This window comes from Myotis davidii, unplaced genomic scaffold (assembly GCF_000327345.1).
Source record: "Myotis davidii unplaced genomic scaffold, ASM32734v1 scaffold189, whole genome shotgun sequence".
Taxonomy (NCBI): Eukaryota; Metazoa; Chordata; class Mammalia; order Chiroptera; family Vespertilionidae; genus Myotis; species Myotis davidii.
Genome location: NW_006383017.1, coordinates 6,616,900 through 6,632,727, shown reverse-complemented (window position 1 = coordinate 6,632,727; position 15,828 = coordinate 6,616,900). Strand labels below are relative to the sequence as shown.

The 15,828-nt window shown below is 45.6% G+C and overlaps 1 protein-coding gene across 1 annotated transcript in view; it reads left to right on the top strand.

Moving 5' to 3' along the window:
• The window catches only part of MAGI1 (membrane associated guanylate kinase, WW and PDZ domain containing 1), a 537,690-nt gene that overhangs the window by 466,113 nt on the left and 55,749 nt on the right, over positions 1-15,828 (top strand). The window contains exons 10-13 of the mRNA XM_015558214.1: positions 100-200; positions 2,047-2,139; positions 7,858-8,040; positions 8,783-9,403. Coding sequence (XP_015413700.1) covers positions 100-200; positions 2,047-2,139; positions 7,858-8,040; positions 8,783-9,403 — 998 coding nt within the window. The remainder of the gene's footprint in view (positions 1-99; positions 201-2,046; positions 2,140-7,857; positions 8,041-8,782; positions 9,404-15,828) is intronic.

Genomic DNA, 15,828 nt, shown 5'->3' with positions numbered 1-15,828 from the left:
CACCTGTCTGCTCGGTTCTAATCCCGGGACTTGGCCCGACTGGCATTTGCTTGTGGGATGAGACGTTTCCTAACCGGGTGCTCTCTGCTTCCGCGCCAGCCACATCAACAGGAAGACACAGTACGAGAACCCAGTTCTAGAAGCCAAACGGAAGAAGCAGCTGGAGCAGCCGCCGCCGCAGCCGCAGCCTCCGTCCGAAGGTTGGCTTTCTCTGTGTGTGGTCCAGGAGTGCAGGGCGGAGCCTGGGTGCCGACACCCCCGTGTGGTCAGGACTGGCCTGGTGACCCAGCCCTGCGCCCGAGGACTTGATGTCCTGGGAGCAATACCGAGTTGCCAGAGTTCCCTGCCCTGGAACCAGGAGGAGGGCCCAATTCCGAGGCACCGATTGCACTTAATTTAGAAAGGAGCTGTCCTGAGCCTGGAGCTGAGGATTTGAGAGCTATTTGTTTATTTGTTTATTTATTTATTTATTTATTAAATATATTTTTATTGATTTCAGAGAGGAAGGCAGAGGGAAAAGAAACATAACAGCCAGATGAGAGAGAAACATCGATCAGCTGTCTCCTGCACACCCCCTACTGGGGATGTGCCCACAACCAAGGTACATGCCCTTGACCGGAATCGAACCCAGGACCCTTCAGTCCACAGGTTGATGCTCTATCCGCTGAGCCAAGTTAGCTAGGGCTTGAGAGCTTTTTAAAATTACAAGTCAATTCATGCTCTTTGGAAAAATATGAACAATTCAGCAGTGTGGAGCATTAAATTCTCCCCTGCTCACTCCTAACCCATTAATTTTTATATTCCATTTTATAAATGTATCCGCTTCATTTAGTCACCTGCTTATTAGTAGATGCTTAGGCTTTTCCCAGTTTTTCATTACACTCTTAAAATAATAGACTTTAATGCACCCTCAGTGTAACATGTGAATATCAAATATATGAATGTCAAATATAACACTTCTCTTACTATAACACTGTATGTAGTAAATATAGATCATAGAGTGGAAACTGGCAAACTTGTTCTAAAAATGGGCATATGGTAAATTTTGTGGGCTTGGTGGTTCATGCACTCTACTACAACCACACACACTGTCTGGAGCTGTGTGAAACAGCTATCAACATGTGTGAACAGTGGGTGTGCCTGTTCCCACGCAGCATTACAGGTGGGCTGAAATTTAAACATCAGGTAATCTTCATGTCATGAAATCTTCTTCTCCATAAAATATAAACAAAAACAGGGCCCAACTCCTGGCATTTATTAAAGGAGTTTGTTTCAACCATTTAAATGTGTAAAAGCCATTTTTGACTCACAAGTTGTATAATAACAGGCACTGGGCCCAATTTGGCTTTTTGGCCATAATTTGCTAACCACTTCCATAGACTGTATGAGAGAGAGAGAGAGAGAGAAAGAGAGAGAGAGATCACCTACTGAAAAGTTCTCCTTTCTACCTTAATTTCTTTTCTATTTAAAAATAACTGTTTTTAACATTTCCCCTGAGGGGAGAAGCTTGGTAGTGTTGGTGGAGCTAGGGGAATGGGAGTGTGCACTTAAGTAAGAGAGCCAAGCTGGAAGGACTCTAGGGGAATGTCAAGGGTCACTCCCTGAGTTATTCCTGGGCCTCCAGGGGCGATAGGACTATAGTTAGGACCCAGGAGTATTTCGTGTTCAGAGATGACAGGAGATAGCCCCCTCAGCCAACTGCTGAAACGCCTTCCCTCCCTGAGACAAGCTGGCTGAGCAGCCCGCCCATGTCTCTGTCACATTGGACTGAGTTCACTTTGTTTTGTGTCTTTCCTGATGTGTTTTGCTTGGTCTCACTTTGTACTCTCCAGCCAGAGAGAACTGGGGATTTATTGGTCATACCACAATATTTCTATCCCCAAAGGTCTTAGGAAAGAGAGACAGAGAGAGGTATCTTGGTATTATTAATAGAGAGTGGGATCAAATGCCTTTTTTTTTAAGTCTTGGCCCCTGGTTTTATTGGTTTGGGCAACTTTATATTAAGAAGGTGAATCCTAAGTGAGCTCTTGATTCTCTTTCTTGCAGAATGGACAGAAGACCGGTCATCGCTCGTGCCTCCTGCTATTCCCAGCCACCCCCCAAGCAACCCAGAGCCGGCCAGGGACCCTCCCCTTCAGGGTAAGGCTTTATATAACTGCACCATTGTTTTAGCTCAAAAACCTGGTATTTTAAAAGGTACTTTAAGAAGTGGAATTTTGCAACTCCCAACTCATTCCTTTGATAGTAAAAACCATGATGATTAAAATTCTAAATGCATCAGTGATCAGAAGTGTCAAAAATATTAAAAACATTGTTGTGTGAATTCCTCCAGCTCTTTGTGATGTTCCGAAAGTGACCACTCCTATCATCAAGGATTAAACCAGGTTTCCTCGGCCTCAGCACAGATCCCTCTGGGCTGTGGGCCACGCTGTGCCTTGTAGGGTGTGGGCAGCTTCCCTGACCTCACCCACTAGATGCCATAGCAGCCTCCCTTTGTGGCAACCAAAGGTGTCCCCGCCGGGGCGGGGGGAGGAGGGCAAAACCGTCCCAGGGTCGCGAACCACTGGGATTTGGAGACCACAGATGTTTAGCAATTGTGTAAAATAACTTGAAAACTCAGCATTAGATATTTCAAGATCCTAGTCAGCCATATTTGGTTTTAACTAAAATTTTTCTGCAACTATAAAATGGTTGGACATGTTGTTTTAAATTCTCGTCTCTTATTCTGGCTTCGGTTTTGGCATTTATCCACATTTTACAACATTTTGTTGGGTCTCATTGGTTTGCATTCACAGAAAGTTTAAGCCCCCTGGAGAGGTTCACTTTTGAAAATTGAAAGCTCCAGAATCTTGCTACTTCAGGCCTCATAGCTCTTCAATGATAAAAAAGGTTTTTGGATTTGTTTGTTTAGTGTGTTTTTTTTTTAAATAAGGCGAGCATCATATTCAGTAGAGTTGAGGAACATTTGTGGTTCAGAACTGCTAAAAAGACTATAAAATTTGTTCTCTCTATTTTAAAAAAGAAGTAAGTAGATAGGTAGAATAATTATTTTCTATAATTTTGATTCCTCCATTATAATTTCCATAAGAAAGAAATTTCCCTTCTAGCTGATATTGTCATGAGATTGGTATTAACACCAATTTATGTAAAATAATTTCTGCTGCCTTGGATGAGCTTTTTAGGATGATATGGCTTTAATGAAGATAGCAAGTAGATAATAGCATTAATTAATATCAACACGATTGTGCCTCCTTCATATTTTTTAAATATAATACTCCTTCAGCAGCCTCATGTTGTCATATTTCTCCTCTCCTGGTTCTAAAAATGTTAGGTTCTAAAAATGAGAGTCAGCTACACTAACTTTTACGTATCTTGAACCTCTTTTCTGTTCTTAAACCAGCGAATCTGGGACCATGTCACAGCCTGTGCATATGCTGTTCCCTCTGCAGCGGTCTTTTCCTGCCAGTGTTTGCTTTGTTAGCTTCTACTCATCTCAGGTTATGGCTAGATTCCCCTCTTACAGTCCCTCTTTCCATCTTATTCTTCTCATTTTTAGAACCTAACAGTTATAATTAGTGTTTCGGTGTGTTCAGTTACTTAACAGTTGTTTCCTCTTTAGACTATAAATCGCAGAGGCAGGGGGCTGCTTTCTCGCTGTAGGGCCCTCCAAGCCAGGCACATTCCTTGGGTATCTGGCATCTGCTAAAATGTATTGTGGGGTAAAAGAATATACATATGTGTAAACATACATACATGCATGCACATATGCATGCACAATAAGCAGCACAGCTTCCTTAAAGAATTGTCTTAGAGATTAAGTCAATCAACACTTTAAAGCAGCGGTCGCCAACCTTTCGGACCTCACAGACCCCCAGTGGCCTGCGGACCACCGGTTGGTGACCACTGCTTTAAAGGGTCAGGTGCTGGTGCCAAACCTTAGTGCCCCGGCTGCGGTGCGGGTCCAGAGGTACTGATCTGTGCTCGGAGCTTCCTTCTCGTTTCTAGGCCTCTTTTCCTTGTCTTTTCTCCCACATTGGTTTCGGTTGGGAGAGCTCACTGCACTCTCCCCGGGGACCTCATGATTCCTGCCCCCTTCTGCTTCTCGCCTCCATGCTGAGCCCGCCTCCAGTTACACCCTCATCGCAGAAGGTGTGCGTTCAGCAGTGGCCTATGCCTTTACCAAGGGTGCCCGGAGCAGTACTGACCTGACAAGGAAGCAAGCACCTCAGGGTTGTTAGAAGCAGATGTGGGGCCAAGACCCGGAAGGTCCAGGTTCAGTGAGTCTAGGGCAGGCCCTCAACTTAGTCGCTTCCCAAAGCTCCCCAGGTGGTGCCCTCCACCACGGACAGCACCACTGGCACCAGTCGGGAGACGAGGCTCTCTGAGAAAGTGGCACATGCACGGGCTGAGCAGAGCTCCAGACCCACAGCTGTGGGTAGAGAGTGGCGAGTGCACGGGCTGAGCAGAGCTCCAGACCCACAGCTGTGGGTAGAGAGTGACGAGTGCATGGGGCTGAGCAGAGCCCCAGACCCACAGCTGTGGGTAGACAGGCATTTCTCCCCAAAGCCCTACTGACTGATGACCATCCCATAAACACAATAAAAGGGGGTGAATGTGGAGCCCTCTGGCCTGCCTTCCTAGGTAACCCTTGGGAAAGGACAGCAGTGCTCTGCTCCTGCTGCGTTACGTTGAAAACATTTTAAGCTCAGGATATGCTGATAGCTTAAAAAATTCATTCAGAAAAATTGACACATGTTCACATTTGTAACTGTACCTATAAATAAGGGTAAAAAGCTTAAACACCCGCCGAGACCTTCAGCCTTCTGAAAGACAGTTAAATCTCATTTCTTTGAGCTGTTCTTCACTCATTCACTCAATCACTCACTCTCTGAGCAGGAGTTTTTGGAGCAGGTAAAATGAGAAGGGCAGTGTTCTACACACTGGGTATCAAGCAGAGGCTACACCAAGCTCACAGCTACCTGGTGGCTGTATGTGCATGTGCGCTGCCCCTCATGTGTGGGTTGGGGACAGTGAGCCAAAGCACCAGGTCAGTAGTGGGAGGGAGACTGTATTGGGCAGTGCTGGCCCGTTTTGCTCAGAGGTTAGAGCATTGGTCTGCAGACTGAAGGGTGTTGGGTTTGATTCTGGTCAAGGGCACATACCTCCGTTGCAGCTCAATCCTCAGCCCTGGTCAGGCATGTGCAGGAGGCAACCAGTCAATGTGTCTCTCACATTGTTGTTTCTCTCTTTCTCTCCCCTCCCTTCCACTCTCTCTGAAAATCAATGGAAAAATATATCCTCGGGTGAGGATTAACAACAACAAAATGAAGCTGGCAAGGGGGCTTGGAATGTTGGGAGGTCCTGCAGTTTTTCCTAAGGCGGCCAGGAAGCCTCACTGAGGGGGTGCGGCTCCTGGGGTCCCTGTAGGGCGTTCCCTTTAAGCTAGTGGTTCTCAACCTTCTGGCCCTTTAAATACAGTTCCTCATGTTGTGACCCAACCATAAAATTATTTTTGTTGCTACTTCATCACTGTAATGTTGCTACTGTTATGAATCATAATGTAAATATCTAATATGCAGGATGGTCTTAGGCGACCCCAGTGAAAGGTCGTTCGACCGTCAAAGGGGTCGCGACCCACAGATTGAGAACCTCTGCTTTAAGCTTTGAGGGCTCTGAGCTCCCTAGCAGCCTCTGCCTCTGCCTCAGGGGTGCCGGCTGTTCACAAGCAGGTGTCTCCCTTGTCCTCAGCTCCCAGCTGATGATTGCCATGCACCTGTCTCCCCACAGCCCTGACTGCTGGACACCTGCCTCCTGGGGCCTGGCAGACGATCTTACATGGGGAGACCTGCCACAGGGAGTCCTACTGTACCCGCACTTCCTGTAGCCCTGAGACAGAGCCCACCTGTCCGCTCCCAGCCAGCCAGGGCCGGCTCCAGGGAGGAGGTCGAGGAGCACTCCTATGACTCTAGGCCAGCAATTCTCAACCTGTGGGTCGTGACCCCTTTGGGGGTCGAACAACCCTTTCACAGGGGTCACCTAAGACCATCGGAAAACACATATAGCATATCAGATACTTACATTACTATTCATAGCAGTAGCAAAATTATAGTTATGAAGTAGCAACGAAAATGATGTTATGGTTGGGGGTCACCACAACATGAGGAACTGTATTAAAGGGTCACGACATTAGGAAGGTTGAGAACCACTGCTCTAGGCAGTTTGAAAGAGCTTTTTAAGAGCCAGACACTTTTGAAATATGCCGTTATAAATTGTATGTATGTACAGAGACCTTTTGAGAAAGGCCTTTTCGAGACAGCTAACCAAAGCTAGCGTTCTTTCTGGGTGCCAGGCTCTCTCGTGCCGGTCTAGGGAGACATATCCGCCTGTTGTGGTTTTGGTTTTTTAAAATAACATTTTTGATAAAAGAGAAATAGGGCACATGGGGCAGCTATAGCAAGGACTGGAGATTGGAATTATAATTAGGAGAGTTGAAGAATCTGGGCCTTGAATTATATCCACTATTTGGGATAACCAGAGAAATTCCAGTAAATCTTTAAATTATAGTGAAATGCCCAACTAATGAAACACAGAAATTTTGGTTACTCTACAAGATGTTATTTATGAATGCTATCAAGAAAATTCAATAGAACCTTAGGTAGCATATCTGGAAGTTATTTAGCTACATACCTTTTTATTTTAAGTAAGACAGCTGACCCTAACCAGTTTGGTTCAGTGGATAGAGCATCGGCCTGTGGCTTGAAGGGTCCCAGGTTCGATTCCCGTCAAGGGCATGTACCTTGGTTGTGGGCACATCCCCAGTAAAATGGTGTGCAGGAGGCAGCTGATCAATGTTTCTCATCAATGTTTGTAACTTTCTATCCTCCTCCCTTCCTCTCTTTAAAAAAAAATCAATAAAGTATACTTTTAAAAAATAATAAAACAACTGAATTTGGAGCTATATGGCTCTTGTGGTAACTATTTCGCTTAGTTTAGATTTTTAAATTTTGTTTTATTTTTTAAAATATTCCAAGCCACTTCTAAACTCTATTTATTTACTTATGCCAGGGATCAAGCCTGGGGCCTCATACATGCAAACCATGTGCTCTGCCACTGAGCTCACTTCCCACCCCTAAACTTTTATTCCAAACTATATTTTAGCAGTGGGCATGTCCAGACTACGTAACAAAATGTTAAAAGATGCAAATTAATAGGAAAAATTTGTTTAATTTAGAATTCAAATCAAAGTAAAATTATAACTCTTTATTTTGAAAACAGTGATGGTACTATTTTATAAAATTATTCGTGACCATAGTATGTTTCTTAGTATTATCTATGTATTTTCAGAATGAGATTTCTGTTTGATTAAAAGCTAAAAGTTTTGATGAATTGGTTTTACAAGTGGAAAACAAGCTTGAGGCAACACATGGGAAGCTGTATTGCAAAATATAAACTATAACAAAACAAGCTGTATTGCAGAATATAAACTATAACAAAACAAGCTGTATTGCAGAATATAAACTATAACAAAACACAAGACAGAAAGCAAAGTCCACTCTGCCTTCTGTGAAGGGCCGCGTGGCAGCGCGACCGCTGTCACACCACATGAGCCAAAATCGTGCCCCTGGGTCGGGTGACGGACCCCTCTCTCCTGCTCTTGCGTTTCCCTTCAGAGCTTCATGCTGACGTGTGCATGTACTGCGCGCCCCTCCTCAAACTGGGAGAGACTCTTATGGCACCTGTGTGCCCAGTGCCCCGGCACAGGAGCGTGGAGATGACCTAGAAGTTGTAGCATTTCCTCCTTTATTCACCTTTTTTACTCATCCTGACATTCCTTTACTTTTTCTTCTTTTAATCCAGGCAAACCCTTTTTTACACGAAACCCTTCTGAGCTGAAAGGCAAGTTCATTCACACGAAGCTGCGGAAAAGCAGCCGTGGCTTTGGCTTCACGGTCGTCGGAGGGGACGAACCTGACGAGTTTCTGCAGATCAAGAGCCTCGTCCTGGATGGCCCCGCTGCGCTGGACGGCAAGATGGAAACAGGTGGGGCAGCAGGTGGCCGGTGCTGCTGGCACCACCTGAGACCAAACAGCAGCGGGTTTCTGGGCTTAATCACCGCCTCTGTGTCGGCTCCTCCACTCCGTACATGCATTCCCAGTGGAGATGGAAACCTGTGAGGCCATGTCACCTTCGGGAAACTCTTAGGGTGCCACTGAGTGGAGTAGAGCCGTGATTTGTCAGAGTATAGATCTGTTTGAATAGATGGGTTCAGAGCTTGGATTTCTGCAGTGGGGATCTGTGTTAGAAGAAAGCTCCAGTGTTCTTTCAGTGACCATATCTTCTCACAGGCAGGGACCACACTGGGTGCTGAACAAAGGCCTTGTCAGCCATTAAAATCAGTGATAGGAGTAGTCCCTTTGTGTCCTACGATGCCACCCCCAAATCCAGTTTCAGATCAGCTTCCTGTTGGTAGGCGTTTATATCATAACTAGAGTCCCGATGCACGAATTCGTGCAAGAGTAGGCCTTCCTTCCCCCACCTGCCAGCACCGGCTTCCCTCTGGCACCTGGGACCCGGGCTGCTTTGCTCCCGCCACCGCCGGCAGGTGCCCGGGCCTGCCTGGGGCCCGGGCTTCACTACGGCCCCAGCTTCGTCTGGTGACATCAGAATGATGCCCGGAAGGATGTTCGGTCTAATTAGTCTATAACCCTTTGTTTATTATAGATATCGAGGTAGATTTTCTGCATACTGTTTATTTTAATCCCCAAACTCTTACCTTTTGCAGGAGATGTAATTGTCAGCGTGAACGACACCTGCGTTTTGGGACACACACATGCGCAAGTTGTGAAAATCTTCCAGTCCATTCCCATCGGTGCCAGTGTGGACCTTGAACTCTGCCGAGGTTATCCGTTGCCTTTTGACCCAGATGACCCCAATACGAGTTTAGTGACCTCAGTGGCCATTTTGGATAAAGAACCAATTATCGTGAATGGGCAAGAGACCTACGATTCACCAGCTAGTCACAGCAGTAAAACGGGCAAAGTCAACGGCATGAAGGACGCCAGGCCGAGCAGTCCAGCCGACGTGGCTTCCAACGGTTCCCATGGTTACCCCAATGACACTGTCTCGTTGGCTTCCTCCATAGCCACTCAGCCAGAACTCATAACTGTCCATATAGTCAAAGGGCCAATGGGCTTTGGCTTCACTATCGCAGACAGTCCTGGAGGGGGCGGCCAAAGAGTGAAACAGATCGTGGACAGCCCCCGGTGCCGCGGCCTGAAGGAGGGCGACCTCATCGTGGAAGTGAACAAGAAGAGCGTGCAGGCTCTCACGCACAACCAGGTCGTGGACATGCTGATCGAATGTCCAAAGGGCAGTGAGGTCACCTTGTTGGTGCAACGAGGAGGTATGTAGGTTTATTTTGTTCTTTGATTTTTTTTTTAACCCATAATCTGTTGTTTAACTTACTGGTCTCTAGGTGGCTCTTTGGGGCTTTTTCAATGTCTGCTTTTCTAAGACTACTTTTATTTAAATGTTTAGAAATGCATTCAAAATGTTTTCTGACTTCTTCAAATGCTAGCATCTTTAGAATGAAGGTTGTGTTTATGCATATGTTACACATATGCAGCTAGAGCGATAGCCGTAAATGTAAGTCAGATTGTGCCTTTAAATGACAATTAAGATTTTAAAACCTTTCTCCTTTAAATCTCCTGAACTGAATTTGGAGCTATATGCGTGCATGCAAAATGGGGCTCCTGGCCTCTCTTCTGACCTCAGCTCACACTCTTCTCCCCTACTCACTGTCCTTCAGCCGCCTGGCTTCTTTTCTCAACTGCCTGTAGCGCTCCAAGCCCTTCCTGCCTCAGGGCCTTCGCACGTCCTGTTCCCTCTGCTGGGAATGCCTCATTTCCATCTCTTCCCTTGGCCAGCTCAGTCTCATTGGTTTCCTCCTGAGAGAAAGCTTCCCTGGTCACTAATCTAAAGTAGCCTCCAACACTTCCGTGTAATCTCCACTGCTTTACCCCATTTCTTCATGGCCTTTACCGGTATCATGATTATCACAAGTCACTCATTTGTATATATATTTTTTGCTGTTCTCTCTTTTTTACTAGAATGTAAGAGCCATAAAGCCAGGGCCCGTGTCTACATAGTGACATCCGTATTCCCAGCATTTAACACTGTTCCTGACTCCTGCTAGGTATCCATGAGTAAATCGGTATCGAATAAATGAATGGATGGATGGATGAGCATGCGATCATTTATACTTGTCAGGAACAAGAGCTCCACCAATTGTATTAAAAACATATCTCAGCGTACCCACAATTTAATGACGTGATTAAAGACCCCCAGGGAAGTGGGGTATTCTAAGTCTTGAGGAGTTAGACTTCCTGCTTTCCCCTGCCTGCGTGCCTCACCGGAACTCCCAGGACCTCACCCTGAGAAATATTTTCCACGTGTTGGAATGTCGTTTCTGAATCTGTGTGTGTGACTAGTGGTGGATCACCTCACCCAATGTGCCTGATGCTGGTTGTTCCCCTGGCCCTTGCCAACGTGATTTGTTCCGTGCACGGCATATTCTGACCCTCTGAGCCGAGATGAGGAGCCAGGCTTTTCATTATCTCTGGGTTCCTTTGCGACAGTGGCGCGCATGTATGTCGCAGCCGCCTGTTCTCACGCTCTTGTGGCGCTGTGCGTTCTGTGATCCAAACAGTTGGTGTTGTCGGAAGGAGACCCAAAATTCAGAGCAGCCGTCTGTGTGAATAGAAATGCTCGATCTTTCTTGAACAGTTTCAAAAGCCACTGTGCAGATTTTATTCTTAAAAACGGTGTTTCTCGGATGCAGCTTTCATGTCTCTTGTACCTAGATCACTTGACAGGATAGATAATTGTTGTTTAAACAGTGACTAAGACGTAGTAGGAAGTGACTTGCGTGTGAGGGTGATGATAATACCTGGCACTTAGACATAAGCTGGCAGTTTACAAAGCGCTTGCCTGCGGCACATGCCTCTCATCTCACTTTCACCATGTCCCTGACAGGTGGGCGGTGCCAGCCCACGAGGTGACGGAGAAGTTCGCCCAGGAGTTTGCGGTCTAGTCCTCTGCCTTCCTTCTGAGGGACGCTGGTTTCTGCAGAGCCGCTGGTTTGGCAGTCAGCAAGCAGCTGGAAACTTTTCAGTAGTTTTCAGTTTGTCAGCAGCATCTCTGATTCAGCCACTGCTCCTTCAACAGTCACAAACCACTCTGCTCTCCTACCGAATTAATCACCCCTTCATCATTTGCTCCTTCATTCCTTTTGTCAGTGTGTTTAGTTTTCCTTTGTTATTTGAGTCACTTTTAAGAGGACCAAAACAGTGAGTCTCATTATAATCTACCAACTGACAATGGTTACTGGAATCGTATTATAATGAATGTGCCTACCCTAGCAAATCATTGATTATAGAAATATACCTCTGGATTTCAAATGCGTTTGCATTCCCTGTTCTTAATTTCTGAGACCTTTTTTGTGAATGCCGTTACCTTTTATAACATGAAATTAATGTGGAGAGATCCAGAGTATATTGCCACAGTAGTCAACATCGCCATAGTTTAATCCGGAACCTGAGTAACATAAGATCGCTGTAACATCAGCACTTCTTTACAATCCGCCTTATGCCTCATGTTTGATTTACATGTGGGACCGGAAGTGTGTGCACGTGCAGTTGGCAGGCTAGCAGCGGCTACTATTAATCTGTACAGAAGGCATATAAATATGTGTTTCTGCCACACGTTAGTTATTTGAATCGGCACTGGCATTTCGATCATCTGTCCTGCATGGTGGAGTGGAACTGTGAGTAGGTTTGATGAGGCAACAAAGACAAAAGCTCAGTTAAATGAGAACATAATATGGCCACTTCACTGATTCTTTTTTAAGAAATAAATGATAAAAAGATTTATTCAAAGGTCCTAGTGTTTGAGACTGGAAACACAACTTAGCAATAGCCAGAGTGCTCCAAAGAAGAAATACAAGCTGAGGGTTCTCAGAGGGAAAAGTGCGCCTTGAGAACAGCCGGTCCTGCAATAACCGCTTCTGTATTGGTGTGAAATGGCATTCATCAAGGTCAGCAGTCGCCAACTGGTGTTCTGTGGACCACTGGTGGTCCGTGAGGTCCGAGAGGTTGGCGACCGCTGCTCTCGGTGGCCTGTGGTCTGGATGCAGGAACGTTCTTTCCTGAGTCCTTTGGGCTAAGCAGAGGGCTATGTGGAGGTTATGTATCGGCATTGGCGCAGGGCTGGACAGCTCAGAAACGTTGAAGTCCAGGCTACTTGGAACAAGGATAGAATAGTCGCCTCATGCCTCGTCCTACTGGACTTAGTGATTTAGAGTTTGACTGTAGTGCTCCCTTTTATGTCTTCACTCTATTCCTCATTGCCTCCCTTTAGAACAGGATTTTTTTTCTCTCTCTGAAAACATCAGAGATCAAATAAAATATGCTGAAGCCACTTGATGCCAAGGTGGCAACGCCTTCATTGGGTTCCTGTGTCCCTGGGAGGGGGTATATGGACTAGCAACATGCTTGTTATATGTGAAATTATAGTCAGCTCAATATTTGTGTCCATTGAGACATTGTTATTACATACCAGGTTTAGAAACCAGTCTGTCTGGAGGATAGGTCAGCCGGTGGAGGAGATTCCTAGATATCAGGTGATTCTCTCTAATGAAGCTCATTTCTGCCACAGCTCCAAGTACACGGACTGATAACCCGCGAGATCCGCACTGACAGGTTCTCAGGAATTCGGATCTCGAGGGTGAGGCTTTCTGTGCCTTAAAGATCTTTTTCTACTTCGGGCACAACTGGTTAAGTTTGTATTTTATTTTAATCTTTACTCTCACAGGCCCATTTTTGTTGTTTTTTTTTTGTGCTTTTCAAGATCGGGTACATTTTCGGTTTTAGTATTTTTCGTCTCTGCCCCTCCCACCTGGAAACCATGCGGAGGTTGAAATGCCGTTTGTTAATTCCTGGGGTCGGGCCGTTTCCTGGGTCAGGCCTGGAGATGCTGGGAGTGCCCATCCATGTGGCCTGGTGCCTGGGACCATCAGGGATTTGTTTATAAGTCTCTTCTCTGTAAACCCAGCCCTGCCTGCTGGGCACTGGGCACGTTCCCCTAGTAAGGGCCAGCATCTTCCTTCTGGGCCTGTCCTTCCTCTGTCGCCCTCTGCTGTCCAGTCAGGAGAATGCTTCTGTTGATTCATTTTGACAGCTTTGGCATTCAGATGGCCTGTCCTCTGACACCAGTGTGAGGCTAGAGACTTTTTTTTTATGTATCTGGAAAATCATGCTAGAAGGTGATTACTATCTTTAACATATAGGATTTTTTAAAATTTACAAAAGATGTAGAATTTGTCCCATAAAGGTTTTTTACTTTTTAAAAGAAGGATTGTTTTATTTGAAGCATATACCTACCTGTGCCGCTCTGTATAAGATATTTTGTGAATTTGGCTAATTCACACCAATTAGTAGGTGGGTCATTATTAAGATATAATTTTGGGTTGAGTCAGAATACTCTGTCAAGAGAAGATTTGGCAGTGCATTATGGGAAAGGGGAACTTATGCTCTGGTTTTGAGAGAAAGTATGTATTGGGTGTGTCAGGAGCCAACCTCCAGTTCAAACTCTGCTCTTACCTGCCCTTACCTGTGACCAGCTTACTACTCCTGCCTCAGGACTCATTTTTTAATTAAAAAAAAAAAATGGATGGCTTGAACTAGATCACCTTTAGGATGACCCCTGTGGCTCTAATTTTATGCAAAGAATGACCTCATAGTGTGTGGAAAAACAAAATTCAACTGAGTAAAATGTAAAGCTCTGATTGGCTGTTAGTCAGTGACTGGTGCATTGGGCAGCACCCCATCTACCAGACAGAAGGAGCCCCACGGAGCTGAGCACAGTGGGAGACAGGCAGAGGGAGCGGACAGGAAGTTTCCCTGTAAAAGCCAGAGTGGCCTTGCCAGGTCACCTCCCTTCGGGGGCAGCAGGGTCTGAGGCAGGTTACCTCACTGACCGGGTAATTCCAGATTGACGGGTTTAAGATTTCATTCCTGGGAGAGGCCAAAACTGTAACTAAATTATTAAAGTCTGGGTTTGCTGGTGTGGGACTCAGCGTAAGTGACTCCCTTTGGGGAGAAAAGAGCACATGATTCTACAGCAGGTTGTGCAAGTGTAAATCCCAGCCCCCCCTCTGCTGGCTCTGGGGCCCTGGGCAAGTCATCTGAAAAAATGGCAAGACTGCACATGCCGGCACATGACGGAGATAAAATAAGGCAGTGTTTGTGCTCATTTCTGACATAGGACAAATCACTGGTGTTTTATTGATACTGCCTAATAATAGAAGCAACAGACTAGGGGTGGCTTTTTATTTATTTTAAAATAAAAATAAAAAATCTTCAACCTGGACCTACAGTATCTTAATCCCAGTGCTTGACCGCCAGGTATCCGTATTCTGTTAGAAGCTCCGCCAGCGATTCTGATGTGTAACCTGAGGTATAGCCAGTTTTGGCTGCTGCCCTCAGGGATCCTGCTAGTTTTGATTCTATAACATGACTTAGGGAGAAATGAGTTTATAAAACTAATAGTTAATTTCATTTCTGGGTAGTACCCTTCCTTTAAAGCCTGGTTCACAAGCAGCACATTCCTCAGTCTTCGCGCAGGTCCATGTCAGCTCCCGAATTCCACCTTTTCCTGCTTCTGAGAACAGAGGGAGGGCTGATCCCAGTCCTCATTTGGGGCACAGTCTCCAGTGGCTGTTGCTGGTCACAACCAGAAGGGAAGTGATGTTTGCTGTTCGGTTTGCACACACTACACTGAGTGCTTTTGTCAGATAATGAAATGTCACGCTCCCTGCAGGTCAGGCCGGTGTCCACCTTGGACTCTTACATCCCTGGTGCCTCTCGGGAAATCCTAGCTGAAAAAATTAAACGCGCTCCACACGTCACAATAGAAAATTATTCGCAGAACTTTGTAGTCACACCTCATAACTTTAGAAAGATGACAAAGAGGTGCTAAAAGGCAAAAATTAGATATGAAAAGGCTGGTGGTGATGGTAATGATAACGTTACCACTCTCACCAGTGAGTACTTACTGTGTGCCAGGCTTGTTGTCATAGTAGCAACACACACACACACCACACAGGCAGGTAACACCTCGCAACACCTCGTTGTGTGACTGCATTGGAACTGTTACCAATTTGCGGTGGGATTCTGAGTACGCTCTTCTGGGCTGTGCTTGTCAGCCCCGGTGCTGGGGGCGAGGGGGCGGGGGCAGAAATTGAAGGAATCCTTTGTTTTTTGTGCTGAAAATCACAGCTACATTTGCTTAGATATACTAAAGGGAAGTTTCTGGTTTGTTTGGGAAAGCATGTATAAAGGCTCCTCCTTGCTTAAACCACTGGCAAGAAAAACAATAAACAGTTTCACAACACGACAGGCATGGTTGGTTCTGAATACTTTATATCTCATAATTCAGAAGTGGCCTCTCAGGTCAGCACAGTGTTGACTGCATTTTATTTTATTTTTTTATGGTTCTGTTTTTTTATTTTATTTGTTTTAATCTTTACTGTTTAGATTATTACAGATGTCCCTCTTTTTCCCACCCATAGCTCCCCTCCACCCAGTTCCTGCCACGCCCCAGGCCTTCACCACCCTATTGTCTGTGTCTATAGGTAATGCATACATGCATATAAGACCTTTTTTAAATCTCTTCCCATCCTCCCACTCCCCCTTCCCTCTGAGAATCATCAGTCTGTTCCAGTTCCATGCCTCTGATTCTATTCACCATTTATTCTGTTCATTAGATTTA